The sequence below is a fragment of the Trachurus japonicus genome, chromosome 23 (assembly GCF_045865225.1).
Source record: "Trachurus japonicus isolate A0001 chromosome 23, Traja_1.0".
NCBI lineage: Eukaryota > Metazoa > Chordata > Actinopteri > Carangiformes > Carangidae > Trachurus > Trachurus japonicus.
Genome location: NC_140929.1, coordinates 8684883 through 8700690, shown reverse-complemented (window position 1 = coordinate 8700690; position 15808 = coordinate 8684883). Strand labels below are relative to the sequence as shown.

At 42.3% G+C, this 15808-nt stretch overlaps 1 protein-coding gene across 2 annotated transcripts in view; it reads right to left on the bottom strand.

Annotated features, from left to right (window-relative positions):
* The window catches only part of pawr (PRKC, apoptosis, WT1, regulator), a 66912-nt gene extending 51618 nt beyond the window's left edge, over window positions 1-15294 (bottom strand). Inside the window, exons 1-2 of one of the 2 annotated variants that reach the window (XM_085768844.1) lie at window positions 15203-15294; window positions 14153-14910 (exon numbers count right to left, since the gene is read on the bottom strand). In XM_085768844.1, coding sequence (XP_085624970.1) covers window positions 14153-14749 — 597 coding nt within the window. In that variant the 5' untranslated portion in view covers window positions 14750-14910; window positions 15203-15294. The remainder of the gene's footprint in view (window positions 1-14152; window positions 14911-15202) is intronic. The other variant, XM_085768845.1, reaches the window with a different exon arrangement.
* Window positions 15295-15808: the final 514 nt, after the last annotated feature.

Below are 15808 nucleotides of genomic sequence, written 5' to 3'. Positions count from 1 at the left end.
AAGTTGAACAACATGAGATCTAAATTTAGCATCTACAGGTCTACGGATCCTACACATGGATGGGAACACCCTGAACTATTATTGTTTCATTTGCATTCTACCGTGCTGATGTACAGAAGCATAGCAGCGAAACCACGCCATTGTCTTCAATAAGTTTGCACTTGTACTGTCAGAGCGTCCAACAAAACAGGGCGTGCCTGTCAACAAAAGCCATGACTGACAACTTGCCTCTGGTTATTGTTGTATTTGTGTGTACATGTTGCTATAGAACAGTGTTTGCTCTGCATGGTCATATCTCCATGTGACTTTAAGTCACCGCATGGTCCCATGGCGTCATAACGTAGCTGTGGCTTTCGTTCACTGATAAGAACCCGCAGGACGACTCTACGGGAAGAAGTTATATAAAGATTTCAGATAAGAATCGTCAACTAGGAATAACAACAAGAGGCAATATAATGGATTGACTGACATTACTGTCCCCCATGAAGTGAAAGTTGGCTTTTCCCCAAGTGTAGTAAAAACACACACAGTCTTTGTAGCTCAACACATCATTAATATACAACTTATGGCGGCACACATGTCATAAAGACCAGAGCACAGCTCGTATACAAAAACAAGTGCTGCCAGTCATACTATGTTCAACAGCTCATTCTGTGCTATAGGGAATAAAAGGTTTCTTGCCCTTGGCGCTCTGAACTGAGTCCAAGCAGTAGTAGTCCAAACATTAATTACAGTGTGAGGTTTTTCTGTCAAATCTATTGGAAAGTTGTTTTTGTGCCTTGCAGATTTTAACGTAGGACTCTGCGATGTCAGATTTTAAACTATAGACTCCATGTCATTTTACTTAATTACATAAGGCTTAGAATATAACTGTACTGAATCTCATCTCAACACCCTTTTAAAGGGGAATGCAAGTACGGTCGCTTTTCCGCTGTTTTGCTAACCCTCCTCTCGGCCATGTGCATTAGTTTACGAACAAAGCCGGTGAGAAATTAATCAATAGAGCTACTCTCTAGAGCAGTACATAACATTATATATCATATATGATGTTACGATGTGTATATTTGTGTAGACTTATCTGTCATTACAAGAGATTATTAACCATCACAATTACGCCAAAGCTTTTTAATTAAGCTAAAAATCCTGCATAGTTCCTCTTTAAGTGCTTTTGTGCAGCTGTTGCCCACAAATGTGTTGAAGAGATTTTGGTAGACTCTGGTGATACACTGGCTGATAGTTAGTTACGATCAATCCAGTGTCAGTTTGTCTATTTTATCTGAATCAACCGTGAGTGTCAGTCTCGGTCGTGATAACACCTGGATGGAGCGACAGGTCCAACAGGTTCTACCGAGGTGTTTCTCACCACAAGCTGGCAAAGGAAAAGTGTTGACAGAAACTTAACCTCAGACTTCCCTGTACAATCAACAGAATTAATTTGATGTGTAAAGAGAGAGAACTGATAGACTTTGTAAAAGCTTTTATAAAGACATGTTTTGTAAATACAAGTTTAAGCCAAGTCATTAATTGACAGAGGTGATGAGTCGTGTGAAGTGAGTATGTTTGCTTTCAGCTGGAAACTCACTGAGGTGGCCCCTGTTTTTCCTGACATTTCCTGACGTGCTGTTTTGATTAATTACTGCCAAAGCAAAGGTTCGACGTGAGTGGTCAATTACTGCCATCGGCATGAGTATAACAGATTATAATGGCATTTCATTTTCACGATCAATTTAATTAAACGTGATTAACAGGAGCTTCACTTGTTAAAGCAGATATCAGTGGAATGTTTTTGTTAATATAAGTCCTAAATAGTCCTATTTTCCGTCAGCAATCACTTACATGAAGTATTTCAGCCTAAACACGAGTCTCTCCGTCACTCTGCTCTGCTGTAACCCGAGGAGAAAATTTTCCTTGTGGGATACAAGTGTTATCCAATGAGGGGAGAGAACGGCATGAAGGGCTGTGTGTGCAGCCAAGGGATGCGCGTGAATGTGGTGACGTAGCACGAGGACCAATTGATGCCTGACAAGGGCGGGGGCTGCTAACTCATGGTGCGTTCAAGGAAACTCGTACTTTGTGTTTTTCCTTCCTGTGAAGTCATACCAGTTCGATCTGGTACGAGTTCACGGGTCGGAAGTTACGAGTGGCCGTTATAGGGAACTTTCACAGACAACAGGACGGTAAAAACACGAGCTACGGGTTACCTGGAACGCTACCAAGTCGTAGTTGTGACTTGAAGCTGTAACTTACGGTTTCAAAAGCCTGCCTTGAACACAGCATTAGCCGAAACGGCCGTGCCACTGATATCTGCTTTAAATACTATTTATGCCACTTTATGGTGTGAGGGTGTACCTCTGCTTTTTTTCTCCTTGAGTTACTGAAAGTTTTTTTCATGTTTTCTGAAAGTTAGAGGGGGCGTGTTTATCTCAGGTGGACAAACACTGGAAATGCATCTCTTCATTACTCACTGGAGCACCAAAGACACTTTTAAATGTCTTATCTGGTTGTGTTTCTGTTTTTGTTCCCTTGTTTATTGGGAGCTTCCACGCACATTTGTCCTGGTAGGGACAAATAAAGATGTACTGAAAACCTCTGAGAGATAACATCACAGAGGGAAATTAAAGCACATGTACAAGACACGCTTGTATTACACAACAGAGCCTCAAAAAACAAAGTGCCAGATGTAATTTCCCCAAGTCCAGCAAGACAGAGCTGGAATGAGAAAACAAGGCACTTGGTGGGTGGCACATTGTAATTTCACTCCCCCCGGTGTTGTGGTGTAAAAGTGGCATACCGCCTTGGTAACGACAGATACATTCATGAGCACACGAACAAACAGAAAAGACACTCGAGCTTCAAGGAGTGAGCTTTAAGACAGGTAGGCCCTTCTCAGGACGGCAGCAGGTTTCTGGCTCCTCTGTTGGGAAGAAAGGCTTAAAGATCAAGGCTTCGTGCGTTTGGCAGTTTAGAGCCACATATTTATTCGATTTCAGGGGTTCAAGTGCATTCCTGGGCCTTTTCACCGAGCTGTGTTTTCAATACTGTGTCCTTTTGATGTGCAATTTTTTTTTTTTAAACAGCCACGGGGGGAAAAATCCTCTTTATCTGTCAAATATTCAAGAGAGTCCGTCTGAAAGTGGAAAATTAAATCAATCCTCTAGTGTTGAAAATATTTTCACTCCAGCTTTAATTACCACGTAAATCCTCACCACGTATCTAGTTCTAATAAATCCTATTTGTTTTCTTTCAATGGCAACACATGGGCCAAGAGCAAGTATTGAAATGTGGTGGGGATTTAAAATTTTTTTTTTTTTTATAAAAGTTCAGTTTGTATTTGTGAAAATTAAGCAAGAAATTAGAAGTGAAATCGCCAAACAAAACAGTGGCGAGACTCAAAAACATCATCCTGTGAAGCCAACATTCCTCCGTCTGAGTGTTTCACTTTCCTCTCTGAACTCAAACAGGAAGAACTTGTGTTTGTTCATCGTTCCTCAAGTGCAGGTGGCGTTACATGTGTAAATCTAGCTCGTCTGATAACAGCGATGCTAATACTGGGGGGGATATCGTCCTGTGCGAGATCCTCTGTGACATAACACACAGAACTGGTGCGTGAAACCTGTTAGACTGTGGACAGAAATCAGTCTGTTAGTGTGCATTCACTCATACAAATATAACTGAGGCTTATTGTCCCTCATGCGATGTAATGGCAGTGCAGTGAACGGGGCTGTGATGGCAACGGCATCAGACATGAAATCGGACGTCATATCTCAGACTGAATGAGCCAGAGATTCATTTTCAAACTGTTTTTTGTGACATTTTCATTAGATTTTGATTAAACTTACAGGGATGACACCATATCTTTCTGTGTAATGTCATCTGAAAACATCGAATCCTGCTGAAGGTTTGTCTCTTTGTTCATATTTAAACAAAGATCATCACTCTAACAGGTGCACAGCTCTTTAAATCTATAGACCAGAGCTCAGTCTTAAGGACATTTCTCTAGATCACGTAATTCAATTAAGATGACAATAGTTGCATGGAATGTGTTTTTACTTTCTATGAATTGTTTTCTGAAATGGTAAAAAGACAAAACTCTAAAATCCATGAGATTTCAAACCTGCCGACACACCAGGTTTTCCCATCTGAGAATAATCAACCTTGAACAGAAATGAAATACACGAACTGTCTTAGTCTGGACATTTTTATCAAAGGTCGTATTTTAAAACGCAACATCAGCACATCTTTATTTTATTTTATTATAGGACCTTTGAAGTTGGTAAGATCTTGTTACAGAATTCCTAGTGTGATATTTGTGATTAATTTTCCTGTTTGGGAATCTGCAGATGCAAGCACATGTGGTGACTAGTAACTTTACAAAACACTTATAAATAAGGTAGCCTCATAAATTAGGATTTATTGTTCTAGATTAAGGCTCCAGCTGGACCACCTGGCATTACAGCACTCTGTCATTAATCAATAACTTTACTCTGAATCAGGCCATTCTTCATATTCAGACTTTATCTACTTCTTCTTTTATGACTGTATTTGTTTTTGTTCATTCCAGTGGTTTCTGTGCAACTGTGCATCAACCTTTTGGAAAAACAGTCTATAAATACATGTTTAAATATATATTGGTGCTAATAATCATATACTGTATGTTATACTTGTACAATGTGATTTGTGATATTTTTGAATGCAGTGCACGTAACAGCAGCACAAGCCAACAAACCCTCAGAGTAAAGTCAGCATCTTCCTTTAACTTGCTAATATTAGATAACATTAGCCACCATACCAGACTCAGCAAAAAGCTGAGACAACATTTTTCAGTTTTATGAGGAAGATTTAGTTATTTTCTTATTTTAAAAAGTAATAAAGTCTCCAAACAGACCAATGCAGAGCAGAGCAGAGACACCAGCACTCAGACGAGCCAGAATCTAAAATAGAGTAGAGTGGGAAAAGGGAGTCTGGGACCTCTAAGTAATTTAGCTTTAACAAATACAAATGGACAGGCTCCCAAATGCCTAATCATGCAGAGTGGCCTGATTAGGGCTGACTCACAAATTCCCCTCGGTCGTCAGCGAACACACAGGAATGTCCCAACAAATAGGTTACACGTTACAGACACACACACACACACACACACACACCGACCCACCCCTCTAATCCACAACTCCTCTTACTTAACACCCTCCCCGCTGAGTGTGTTTGTGTGCGTCTGTGCTGCTGTCACACTCGCAGGACACCCAGCGGCTCGGCACAGAAAGTTCCCATAAAAAAGTAAAATAAAATAAAATAAAAAACACACACAACAGGGGGAGACTTGTTTCCACCAACCCTGATCATCACTTATCACCGTTTGCCTCCAAAAACTCTGAGGATTAAGATCCCAGACAGTGAATTTATATAAACTGCACTGTGATAATATTCTCAGCGTGAATGCTGCTAATGAGGGGGAAAATAATCACAGAGGGAATTATGATTGAATATGCGTAGATGGACTTAAATTAAAAAAAAAAAAGTGCAAAATGACTGAGTGATGATGGTTTGACTTGAACTTTCGAGGCAAAACAATGGCCTGAGTCCAGGGTCAGACAAGGACACGGCTATTCACTCTGACATTGTTTTGCGCCTGTGGAGAAAACAGTCAAAGTGGATTTAGTTAAATATTTACATGGGTTACGTCGCACAACTGAGTTTAACCAGTTCATTCAACGAGGTCTCACAATGTTTGACGGCCGCCAGCTCCACAGGATCGATCATTTCGTTTTTAAAACCTTTCGCCTGACACCCATACAATAACTGTTTACCGATGAACACACAAGTTCGTACACACTCCGAGGTTAAAGATTAGCCCGCAATCACACCAATTGTGTCACTATTGCAGTAGCAGGGAAGTGAGTTAATGTCTCAGGTGAAATACTTTCTCTATCAGGAAACAGCTGAGTTTCAGTGGCCTCTATGCAGCATTAGCCCCAGCTGAGTACAGGTTTGGGATGAAACGCAAAAGATCTGTGAGCGCTGGTGCTCAGGGACAGTGCAGGTTGTGCTTTGTTCTTTAGTAATAATCTACAGTCTGTTCCACAAAGATCCTGAACAGACATAACTAAAGAGCAGTGACCCAGATAGAAAAATAAGACTTTGAACTCCGCTGACTCGCACCAGTAAATATCAAGCAGAACGAGTGGTGCCACAGAAACAGAAACTCTAATATATGAGTAATCAATACGACTACGATACCAACACAAACAAACATCCATTCTCTCATTTCGCTTTTGAAATCATCAATCATTAAAATTGTAGTTTGACTCCAAAGAACTTAAAAGAATTTCATCTTCGCGATATAAAATACAGATTTGATCCTCAGTACTAATTCTTTTGCAATGACAACAGTGAGATCTGGATGTTACTGTCTCTCCAACCAAGTCAATTCTGTCAATAAAGAAGTGTTGCTGATTTTCATCTTTGCACATTAGGACTAAACCGGAGATATTTAAGAACCTAGACACATTTATATGATCTGACAATAGATTAAATCATACTGTGAAGAACATAAACAAGTTTTCCTCCATAATTCATTCAATTACCAACACAAACAAAACTACATCGTAAAATTATGCCAAAAGATAAAAGGAACCACGAGCACAACTTTAAGGAAAACTGTGTAAGACTTGCAAATACTTTATATAAATGAGAAAATACTCAACTACCTCCCTTTTGTGACATTTTGTTGGAACTCAATGTCATGGACACATTTTAATTCATACCAAAAAGGTGTGCAGGTTTGATACCCGGACCCTCTGATTCCATCTGACAGCGTTAATGGACGCTCCGGCTCGTCAGAGGTCATTTTAATGAGAACTGAAGTTTACGTAACAATCCTGCAAACTGAACAAAACCACGTGCCACGGCCCATTAGGAGTGCGCTGTGTATTTTATGAGGTGCTGAGAGACCCCCAGGTGCCCCAGTGAAAAGGAGGGGGGGCCTGGGCTGGTAACAACTTCATCGCAGAAGCAGACAAGCAAGACTTCCTCTTTCTCTCCCTCCTTCTTCCTCCTCCTTTGGAATTCCCTTAAATCTCACAGAACAGCTCTTCGGGGACTTTTTTTTTTCTATTAGTCACCCCTTTGAAACGTTTCCAGTGACAGCGGCCCTCGTAAACAATCCAGGGTTCATTCCAATAAGTCAACCAAACAAAATGTTCTTGGGAACAGTGCTGGTGCTTCTGGCTTGGGAAACTTCACTTGGAGAAAGAAACATATGTTTTAATTAAAGAGTTTAGCATTCCTGTTGTTCAACCAACAAGTGAAAAGAAAGAAACAAAACACCCTCCTGCCTAAATAGCTCCTTTCTTACCTAAGTCCATGACAAAACCCCTGTGGTATTTACTGTGATGATGTGACCTTGTTTGGAGAGGGTTTCAACAGAAAGTGAAACACGCTCCACCCCGATGCAAATTAACATTCTTGTGTTCTTGTGCACAGCTGTGGATTGATTGAGAGTCTGTGATAAACAAACTACTGCAGGTTTTCTAACTGTAGTGATTCATAAAAATCCTGATTTGACATGAGCCAGAAGGTCCCCGGCTGGTTTCATGCAGTTTTAGAAAGGAGCTATTTGTACATTTTTTTCTATCGCCACACAGGCCCATGTTAGCATTAACAGCTGTTTACTCACCACACACACAGTCTTGCCAAGAGCTTCAGCCAATGTTGCGTTTACAAGGAGGCAGACTGGACACTACAATGACTCAGCAGTGGAGAGTGAGTGACTGGACAGGCCTGGGTGGGTTCAGGTGAGCTGGTTGCTACGCTAACTTCAGCAGCTCTTGGCAAGCAAGGGAATGAAATCTGATGCTAAACTCACAACCTTTCTATATACTATACTAGCTCTATAGCAATAGCTATAAGCTAAGCTATAGAGCTATAGATAAACTAACTTGGGACAAAACAGTTGGATTAAACACCACATTTTGGTAAAATATGAAAAACTGCACCGACATACAACTTTTGGATATGTTAAAAAAAGCTTTGAAAAGCTCTACTGTAATACTACAGACTGAAAAAGCACCCATGGCCAGATATTAAGACTGAAGAGGCAAAACAGTAAATATGCCACTAATCTGCCGAATACCCAAAAATGGCCTTGAAGGACTGTGGTAATATCAACCGAATGTCTCACAAATCTCAGGCGGCTCTTGAGGGGAAAGGCAACAATACAGACACTTTGGAGTCCATTTCATTAAACCAGTGTCCTTCAGCATCCAAACATACAAGTTTAGTTCACCCTCCACTGAACGTCAGCACAGAATAAAATGGAGCAGAAACAAATCTGGGGCATAAACAAGGCAGGGGCGTTTGAATCTAAGGCATTTGCTGATTAATGTCGTTCAGATGAAAGAGTTCACGCCACAACTCAGTGATGCGTGGTCTGATTTGATATGAGACAGATTTGTCCTACACACACTTTTACCGTACATCCTTTGCCCTGGAATAGGGAAATGTGCATGTGAAGGCTAAAGTTAAAGGGATAGTTCAACACTTTGGCAATTTGGCCCATTGCCATAGTCTTAGGAGTAGGTTCGTTACCTTTAATTGTCGCTAATTTTAGAACGGCGGAGCAGAGCCGTGAGCTGCTCAGAGCTACGCTACGGAGGCTAATGGGATTTCTTGGTTTCCCTCATCAAACTCATCAAATACACAATCAGACAACTCCAAAACGCTCTGGTGGACAAGTTGTGACCTGCACATTCACCACGCTATGAGATAATAACTAAACGTTACGAGACAGAGTTGTTTTAGAGGTAAATTCATGAAAAACCGCTGATGCGGGTTCTCGTCTGGGGCATATATTCGGCAAGCAGTCTCTGCATTTGCCTAGAAAACAACTCCTAAGGCTATAGGGATTATAGCAATGGGCCAATTTAAACTATCTCTTTAAATTCAGTTTTAATATGCAAGAACATAAAAAAAACTAAGTCTGCAGTTATTTTTGTCCTCATATAACAAAAAGGGTGAGGGTAAAGTTGACAAAAACATCTGTTTCTGTTTGTTTTGGTTGTTAAAATAATCATTTTCACACTTTCAGACAGTCGAACAGAAGCTGCAGTACAAGCGTCTCAAACTGAGTGAAATATTTAAATGCAAGAGACTCCATGCTTCTTTATGGCGGCACCACTCCAATAAATCATTTCACACACTTTTATATCGCTGACGTACATGCTGCCTTTTGGAAACTCTGGGATCATAACTACAATTTTCACAGCGAGTTAAAAGAAGACGTTTCTGTGGCTTTTGAACAAAGTCTGGCAACAAAACGCGAGTGTGCTGCGGCGGCGCGCTAAGTGATTTACCAGTGGTGGACAGTGAGTGGTGTTTAATGGGATATGTTTGTATAAAACATATTAACAACCACCTGGATTAACAAAGGATCAGGTTAAACAAGGACCCTCTTGTCCGCCATGTTCTCCTGTCAACACAGTGTTAACTTCCCGAGCGCTCGGGCACAGTATCGCATGTTGAACCTGTTGACCTCTTCAGTGACGCTGCAGACAAATAGCTGTTGGGAGGAGAGGGGAGGCGAGGGGGAGAGGGGAGGGGGGGCTGGTAGCAGCAGCAGGGGCAGCAGCAGCCTCTGTGGGGCAGATCCAGCCGTCCACATGAAACAAAGTTCACACTCCCCTGGCAGGAGGAGGGTCTGGCTGCGGCCTCATAACTCACTGAGGTCATAAAAAAGCTACACAATGAGCGACATGAATCACCGTCGGGCTGCATGCAGCGTGACCAACGGGAAACACGCTTACATCACAACCACGAACCCTTTTCATATCGGAGAGGAGAGGACGACCCTTGCAGAGATGCTCGACACACACACACAGACAGACACGCACACTCTCGTTTCCACATTCCTCTGTTGCATAAGCATGGTCCCGAGTGATGTCAAGGGTCAGCATCAACAACAATGCCCTCCAGTCTGAGGCGGCGAGCGGGGTGAGAGAAAGGAGACACCTTCCTGGAGCGCATCGGGAGGTCGCCGTGGTGATTGATGCTGCGCGAAAAAGTGTCTTTTCTCCGGGTAAAGCAGGGAGCTTTTTATCGGGGGCCATTATGGCCTCAACAGGTAGAAGATTGGGTTCCCCTGATGATCTGAAATCCGGCTCAGCAGCTATTATTCTGCACAGAGCGAGCGGGGAGATAATCCCAGGCATCTCTATTCACACCTGTCCGCTCACATTCGCGTCACAAAGGGAGCTTGTGTGAGGGAGGCTTCATTTGCATAGTTTGGTCCTTTTATACACTATATATGCTGCACCCAGAGGAGAAAGAGAAACGTGACAAAGGGAATGTTTGTGTTTGTGTTGTGGGATGCCAGTTTTGGCAGTTTTTAAGTTTTTTCGCTCTGTGATTTTTTTTATTAAAAAGGTGTTCAGGAAGGCTTCTCCCATTTTGGAGTGTGCAGATCACTCCCTTCAGTCTGAATTTGGACTGTTTATTGTTGATATATTTTACTTTTTAATCGTATTTTATCCCTATAAGGTTCTTTTAATCTGCCCACTATGACGTGCTATCTGTTGTTGCCCATCTGTGTATCGTGCAGTGTGTTTAAATGTCTCTGTGTGTGCATCTTCCTGGCTGCAAACCCATTTTCCCTGTTTGGGACAATAAAGATACTTTGACTACAGCAGCGTCTCCAGCCATGAGATCAGATGAGGCCGCAATTTATGAAAGTGGGATTAGAAAACCTTGGGATGCTGTTCAGTGTTGGTCGCTGCTGCTGGCTAATTTTAAATGTTTAAAACAACAAGTATCTCGGGGGCAAAACACGTTAGAGATCACATGTGTCAGAAAAAGGGAGGGAGACTACACACCACATTAATTCAATAAAAGCCATGTTGTTCACAGCTCTAAGTTTTGTCTTTGGGGAAATTGGTGCAGATGCTGAAAGGCCTCTGAAACATCATTTCCTAGGCCAAACATTTCCTGATTTCAGCTTTTAAAATATGACTGTTTCAGATGTTTTCTCTTGGATTGAACATCGCTGTAAATCAAATATATATGTTTGACCATGCACCGACTGGGCACAGGCCCAAGGACCACAGGGGGTCGAGTGGCTATTGAGCCATGAGAGCCTCAGTGTGATAGAATGATTAACATTTTTTGTCAAAGGGTAAAGTTCAAAGTCCTCATGAGGAACAGCTTCATTCTGAAAACATCACAAGAGGAGATATCACATACATCATGATGATTCCTGTGGTCGCTGTTGGTCAGGCCGAATAAACAATTTGGAAAATGATGGGCATGTTTTCTGACCTTTTATTGGCTCAATCATTGCATTTCATTTAAAAATGACTGATAAATCTAAATGAGCATCACTTGTAGCTGATTTACCAGCAGAGCAAATGAGCTTTACTTTGCTCTGAATACCTAAAACAAAAGAGGAAAAGAGGGATTTACATAATTACATATAAAAGCCAAAAACAGCTTGTAGAGCAGAGTGAGTGACATAAAACACCACGTATTCACCAAAAATGAAGACTTTGACTTTTTCCAGTGACGCATTTGCATAATTGTGATTAAGGGTGCCAAACTGAGGTCACAATGGACCACATTAGCTTGTAACTTCATGACCTCGCCGACCCCAACTATGACACTTGGGGGGATTATTAAAGCATCAAAGTGTTGAAAATGTTTTGTATGAACTGGATTGTGTCTGTTTTTTATAAATAAAACATGGCACACAGAGAAGTCTGAGTATTATTATGCAAATTCTGTTACAACTGTAACTGAGTTACATCTGTAGATGAAGATAAACTTCATCAGGACCAATCCTCTCCCTCTGATCATCAGTAATAGAAGACAATTGCCTCTAACTGGCAGATTTGGGATTTTTTGGGACTTCTTAAACCTGATCTTACCCAGGAAACTAACAGGTATGTAAACACACTCAGCGGTTCTCAGATAAAGCTCTCACTGTGGGGGATTTCTGCAAAGTGTACTTACTGCAGAGACTTCCAGTTCTTTCTCTCAGCCTCAGCGCCCCCCCCGTCCCTCCCCAATAATAGTGCGTTCACCCACTTTACTACACAATCAGCAGCCTATGGGCTTGATCTAACATATCTGGCACAGCCCAGAGTGCTGAAGCCCCGCATTACCGCCTGGCTTGTGACCAGTTTTCAAACGGCTTTGCTCAGCACTGCCGAGCACCTAATAACAGGATGTGGAGCACCAACTGACAAACTGGTCAAACTCCAAGCTGTGCTGCCCCGAGGGCACCCGGCTCGAACAAGAGGAGGGATACGGGAAACAGGGTGGTTATGGACCACTACTAAAGGCATCACACCACCACTTATACTATCACCTTAATGAAAAAAACATGGGCTCCAAGTGTTTTTCTATAATTTGTGTTCTTTTGAAAGTGTGTGCGAGTTCACATAATTCACAGCGCTCGGTTGGCACGGCTTCGTATCAGAGTTCCTGCACCACAGGAATTAGGCAAGAGTCTGACATGATTTAAATTCAATAACAATGAATGCCCCAACACCGCCATTAAATACACACACACAATCCACCACCAGCTGCCCCCCCTACTCCTCCCTCCCTCTTTTTTTCCTCTCCAACATCTGAGAGCTGCTTTCATTTCTATCGCACCAGAGGGTCGATTAAACCAGACACATGTATGGGAGGAATTTGGAGACTTTTTTTTTGGAAAACAAGTGCTGTTGTTTGATTTTAACTATTAATGAACCCCTCAACATTTTATAGACCTGCTACAACAGAGCCCAGGAGGTGACGTGTTAAAGTGAGAACATGGTCCCAAGATGTTACAAAGCAAGACAGCCAGGGGAAATGTGAAATATAAATGTGAGATGATAAATTAAACAAATATTTATATCAGATATGACACTACAGCACAACATCAACAAACTCAAGGAAGCACTGTGCAAACAACCTGTCGCTTTACACAATATCCACTGACCAAACCTCTTCAACTCTTTCTGGATTTAGACTATTAGGTGTCTGGTCCACTGCAGGGAAACAGGATCAAAGTTTACTTCATCTAATTCTGAACAAACACACACTCGCTGTGGTTTTGTAATCACACTCAGTATGGATCATAATCTTCTGTGACCACAAGTATCCAGGAGCATGCATGCACACACTCACTTTGTTCTCACCAGTTTTAATAAGCTGATGTCATGTCAGCCTATCACAAATGTGTTGCATCTGTGTACGTCAGCTGATAAGAAACAGGAAGCTGCAGGACAGAAATGCCAAGAGAAATGACGGATGAATTAATGCATAAAAATGCAGAGCTCATTTGTGACTGTTTGCTATAAAAACAAGCTTAATGTTCTCTTTTCCAAAAAAAAACTAATGTTTACTCAGGATTGTTCACATGCCAACACTGTAACTATTAAGTTTTTCTTGGTGTGACATTTGATTTAAAAAAAAAAGATCAAAGCAGCAATCAACATCTGCCATCATCATCATCAATGATAATTAGGAATATAAGTCATTTATAAAGTTTTTTAAAAAGTCTAATATTTCCTAGTTTCAGCTTCCTAATCTGTTTTAAATTGTTATAAAGTGAAAACATTTGGATTGGGGAGTGCTGGTTGGACAAAACAAGCAACTTCACAACACCGAAATGGGATCTGGAAAATGTTGACACACTTTTAGTGACAATGTAGACTAAACAACTTAATCGTGAATCAAAAGATTAATCGACAATGACAATAACTTTGGCATGAGTCAGTGGATGTCTTGGTCATCATCACTGCTGACTCTTTATAGAAGCTTTTTCTGTCTTAAATATCACTGTATTCTTGATGTTGAGACTTTAAATGCTGCAAAAAAAAAAAGTAGAAAACTCATCAGTGGCTCTTTGCACCGGCCCTGACAGCCTCCTCCATCACAGCATGGGCCTCCCTCCATATTGTCCCACTTTGTGGCAGCAGTGTGTGTCTGTGTGTCTGTGTGTGTGTGTGTGTGACTGAGCCCTGACTCCAACCCTAAGCAGCATTAACACTAAACACTTCATCTTAGGAGGTGACCCTGCTGCTGCACCTCTGACCTGCCTGTGGAAAGTGACAGTCAGGAGAAGATGTGCTGTTGTCACATCATCATGTGTGTCAAATGTGAAGCTGAACTCACTCACCTCATTGGATGGTATGCTGACAACACCTGTTGATCTCCTCTTTTCCCTCAGCTTCCTCTTCTCTATCTGTCCTTTGCCCTTCCTGGCGCTGGGGCCGCTGGAGCTCTTCTTCTCCTTGCCCTTGCTGGGTGAAGGACTCTCCTTGTCACTGTCATTGCAAGCCATGGGGCTGGAGTCCGGGGAAGCGCACTGAGCCTTCTCCGTCTGAGGCGGGGCCTTTTTCAGGTTGCTCACCGGGGTGGCTGTGGCTGTGGGTGCAGGAGGAGGGTGAGGAGGGTGAGCGGCGGCGGCAGCAAGGTGGTGCGTTTCCTCCTCGGGTCTCTTTAGAGCCGAGCCGGAGGAGGACCGAGCCACCGTGTAGGAGGAGGGGAGGCAGTTCCCAGAGGAGGCGCTTCGCTCCGGGTTTCCGTTGTTGGTGAGCTCGGTGCCCGGCGGAGGAGCCCCGTGGCGGCTGTTGTTTGTGTTACCGGAGCCCATGGGCGCACCGGTTGCTGCGGCAATGTCCCCCAGCATTTTGGCTCTCATTTTCTCCCGTTTCGCCTTCCACTCCTCCAAAAAGTCCGTGGTAGCGTTTGACTTAAATCCGCCTGTGGCCATGATCCCTTTTTTTTTTGTTTCTTTTAAAAAAATAAAATAAATCCCTCCTCAAGCGTCAAATTGGTGAAAATTGACTGAAAAGTTGAAGTTGATATGAACTTTCAGCTCTCGGCTCTCGTCCTAATGGCACCACATTCCTTCAGTGATTAACCCGGGTGCTGCTGACAGGTAGAAGGAAAATAAAGTCAGCGACAAAACCACAAATAAAACTTTAAACTGACTTTACTTGCATTTCTTCTTCTTAAATCCACAGACGTCTTTCACGTCGTTGTTGTTTACGTACGACGTCAATAAAAAAAAATGAGCCAACGCTTCTTACGTTCGCTAACCGCTGCAACTTTTTTCGGGGAATATCTGAGTTTTTTTTTTTTTTCTTCCTCCAATAAAAGTGACGTAAAGTGTGTGGACGCAGACGAGGGGACGGTGGACGTGTGTGTTCAGGTAGAAACTCACCTGTGCGGAGCTTGTTCCTGCGGTTTCAACTGCTTCTCCTCGGTCCAGCAAGGTGTGCGTTGTCCCGTGCTCAGATGAATGGTGTCGGTCTCGAGCGCTGAGAGACGCTGCGCTCGCGCTGCCCTCTGGCACGCCGGCTGGAGTCGACAACACACGAGTACTTCCGACCGGAGCCGAAGCAGAAAGATGGCGCTCAGCCCAAACAGTATAGTCCTATATTATGATGCTCCAGAGGGCTTACGGTGTGTCTCAGGTGAATTATGATGCTCTGTGAAGGTATTTACGGTATTTCATGGTGCTATTGTTTCTATGATGACATCAATTCACATATTATCATACTTTTCTTTCCATTCTAATAAATAGCTTTCTAGTGAACATCCTATAATGAGAGTGTTGACACATCTTATTGCACTTTGCAGAATTAGAATATTGTTTAATCTATTAGTGGAAAACGAGGCTAAATGTACCTTTTGAGATACTTTTACTTCTCTTGAGCAACTTGTTTTCCACTTTGATCTAATTCAGTGGCTGGCTGCATCACAGAGAAGATACATTTCCCTTTTTACTTTGTAGTTACAAATTATTCACCAGCATAAGATTTTGCAT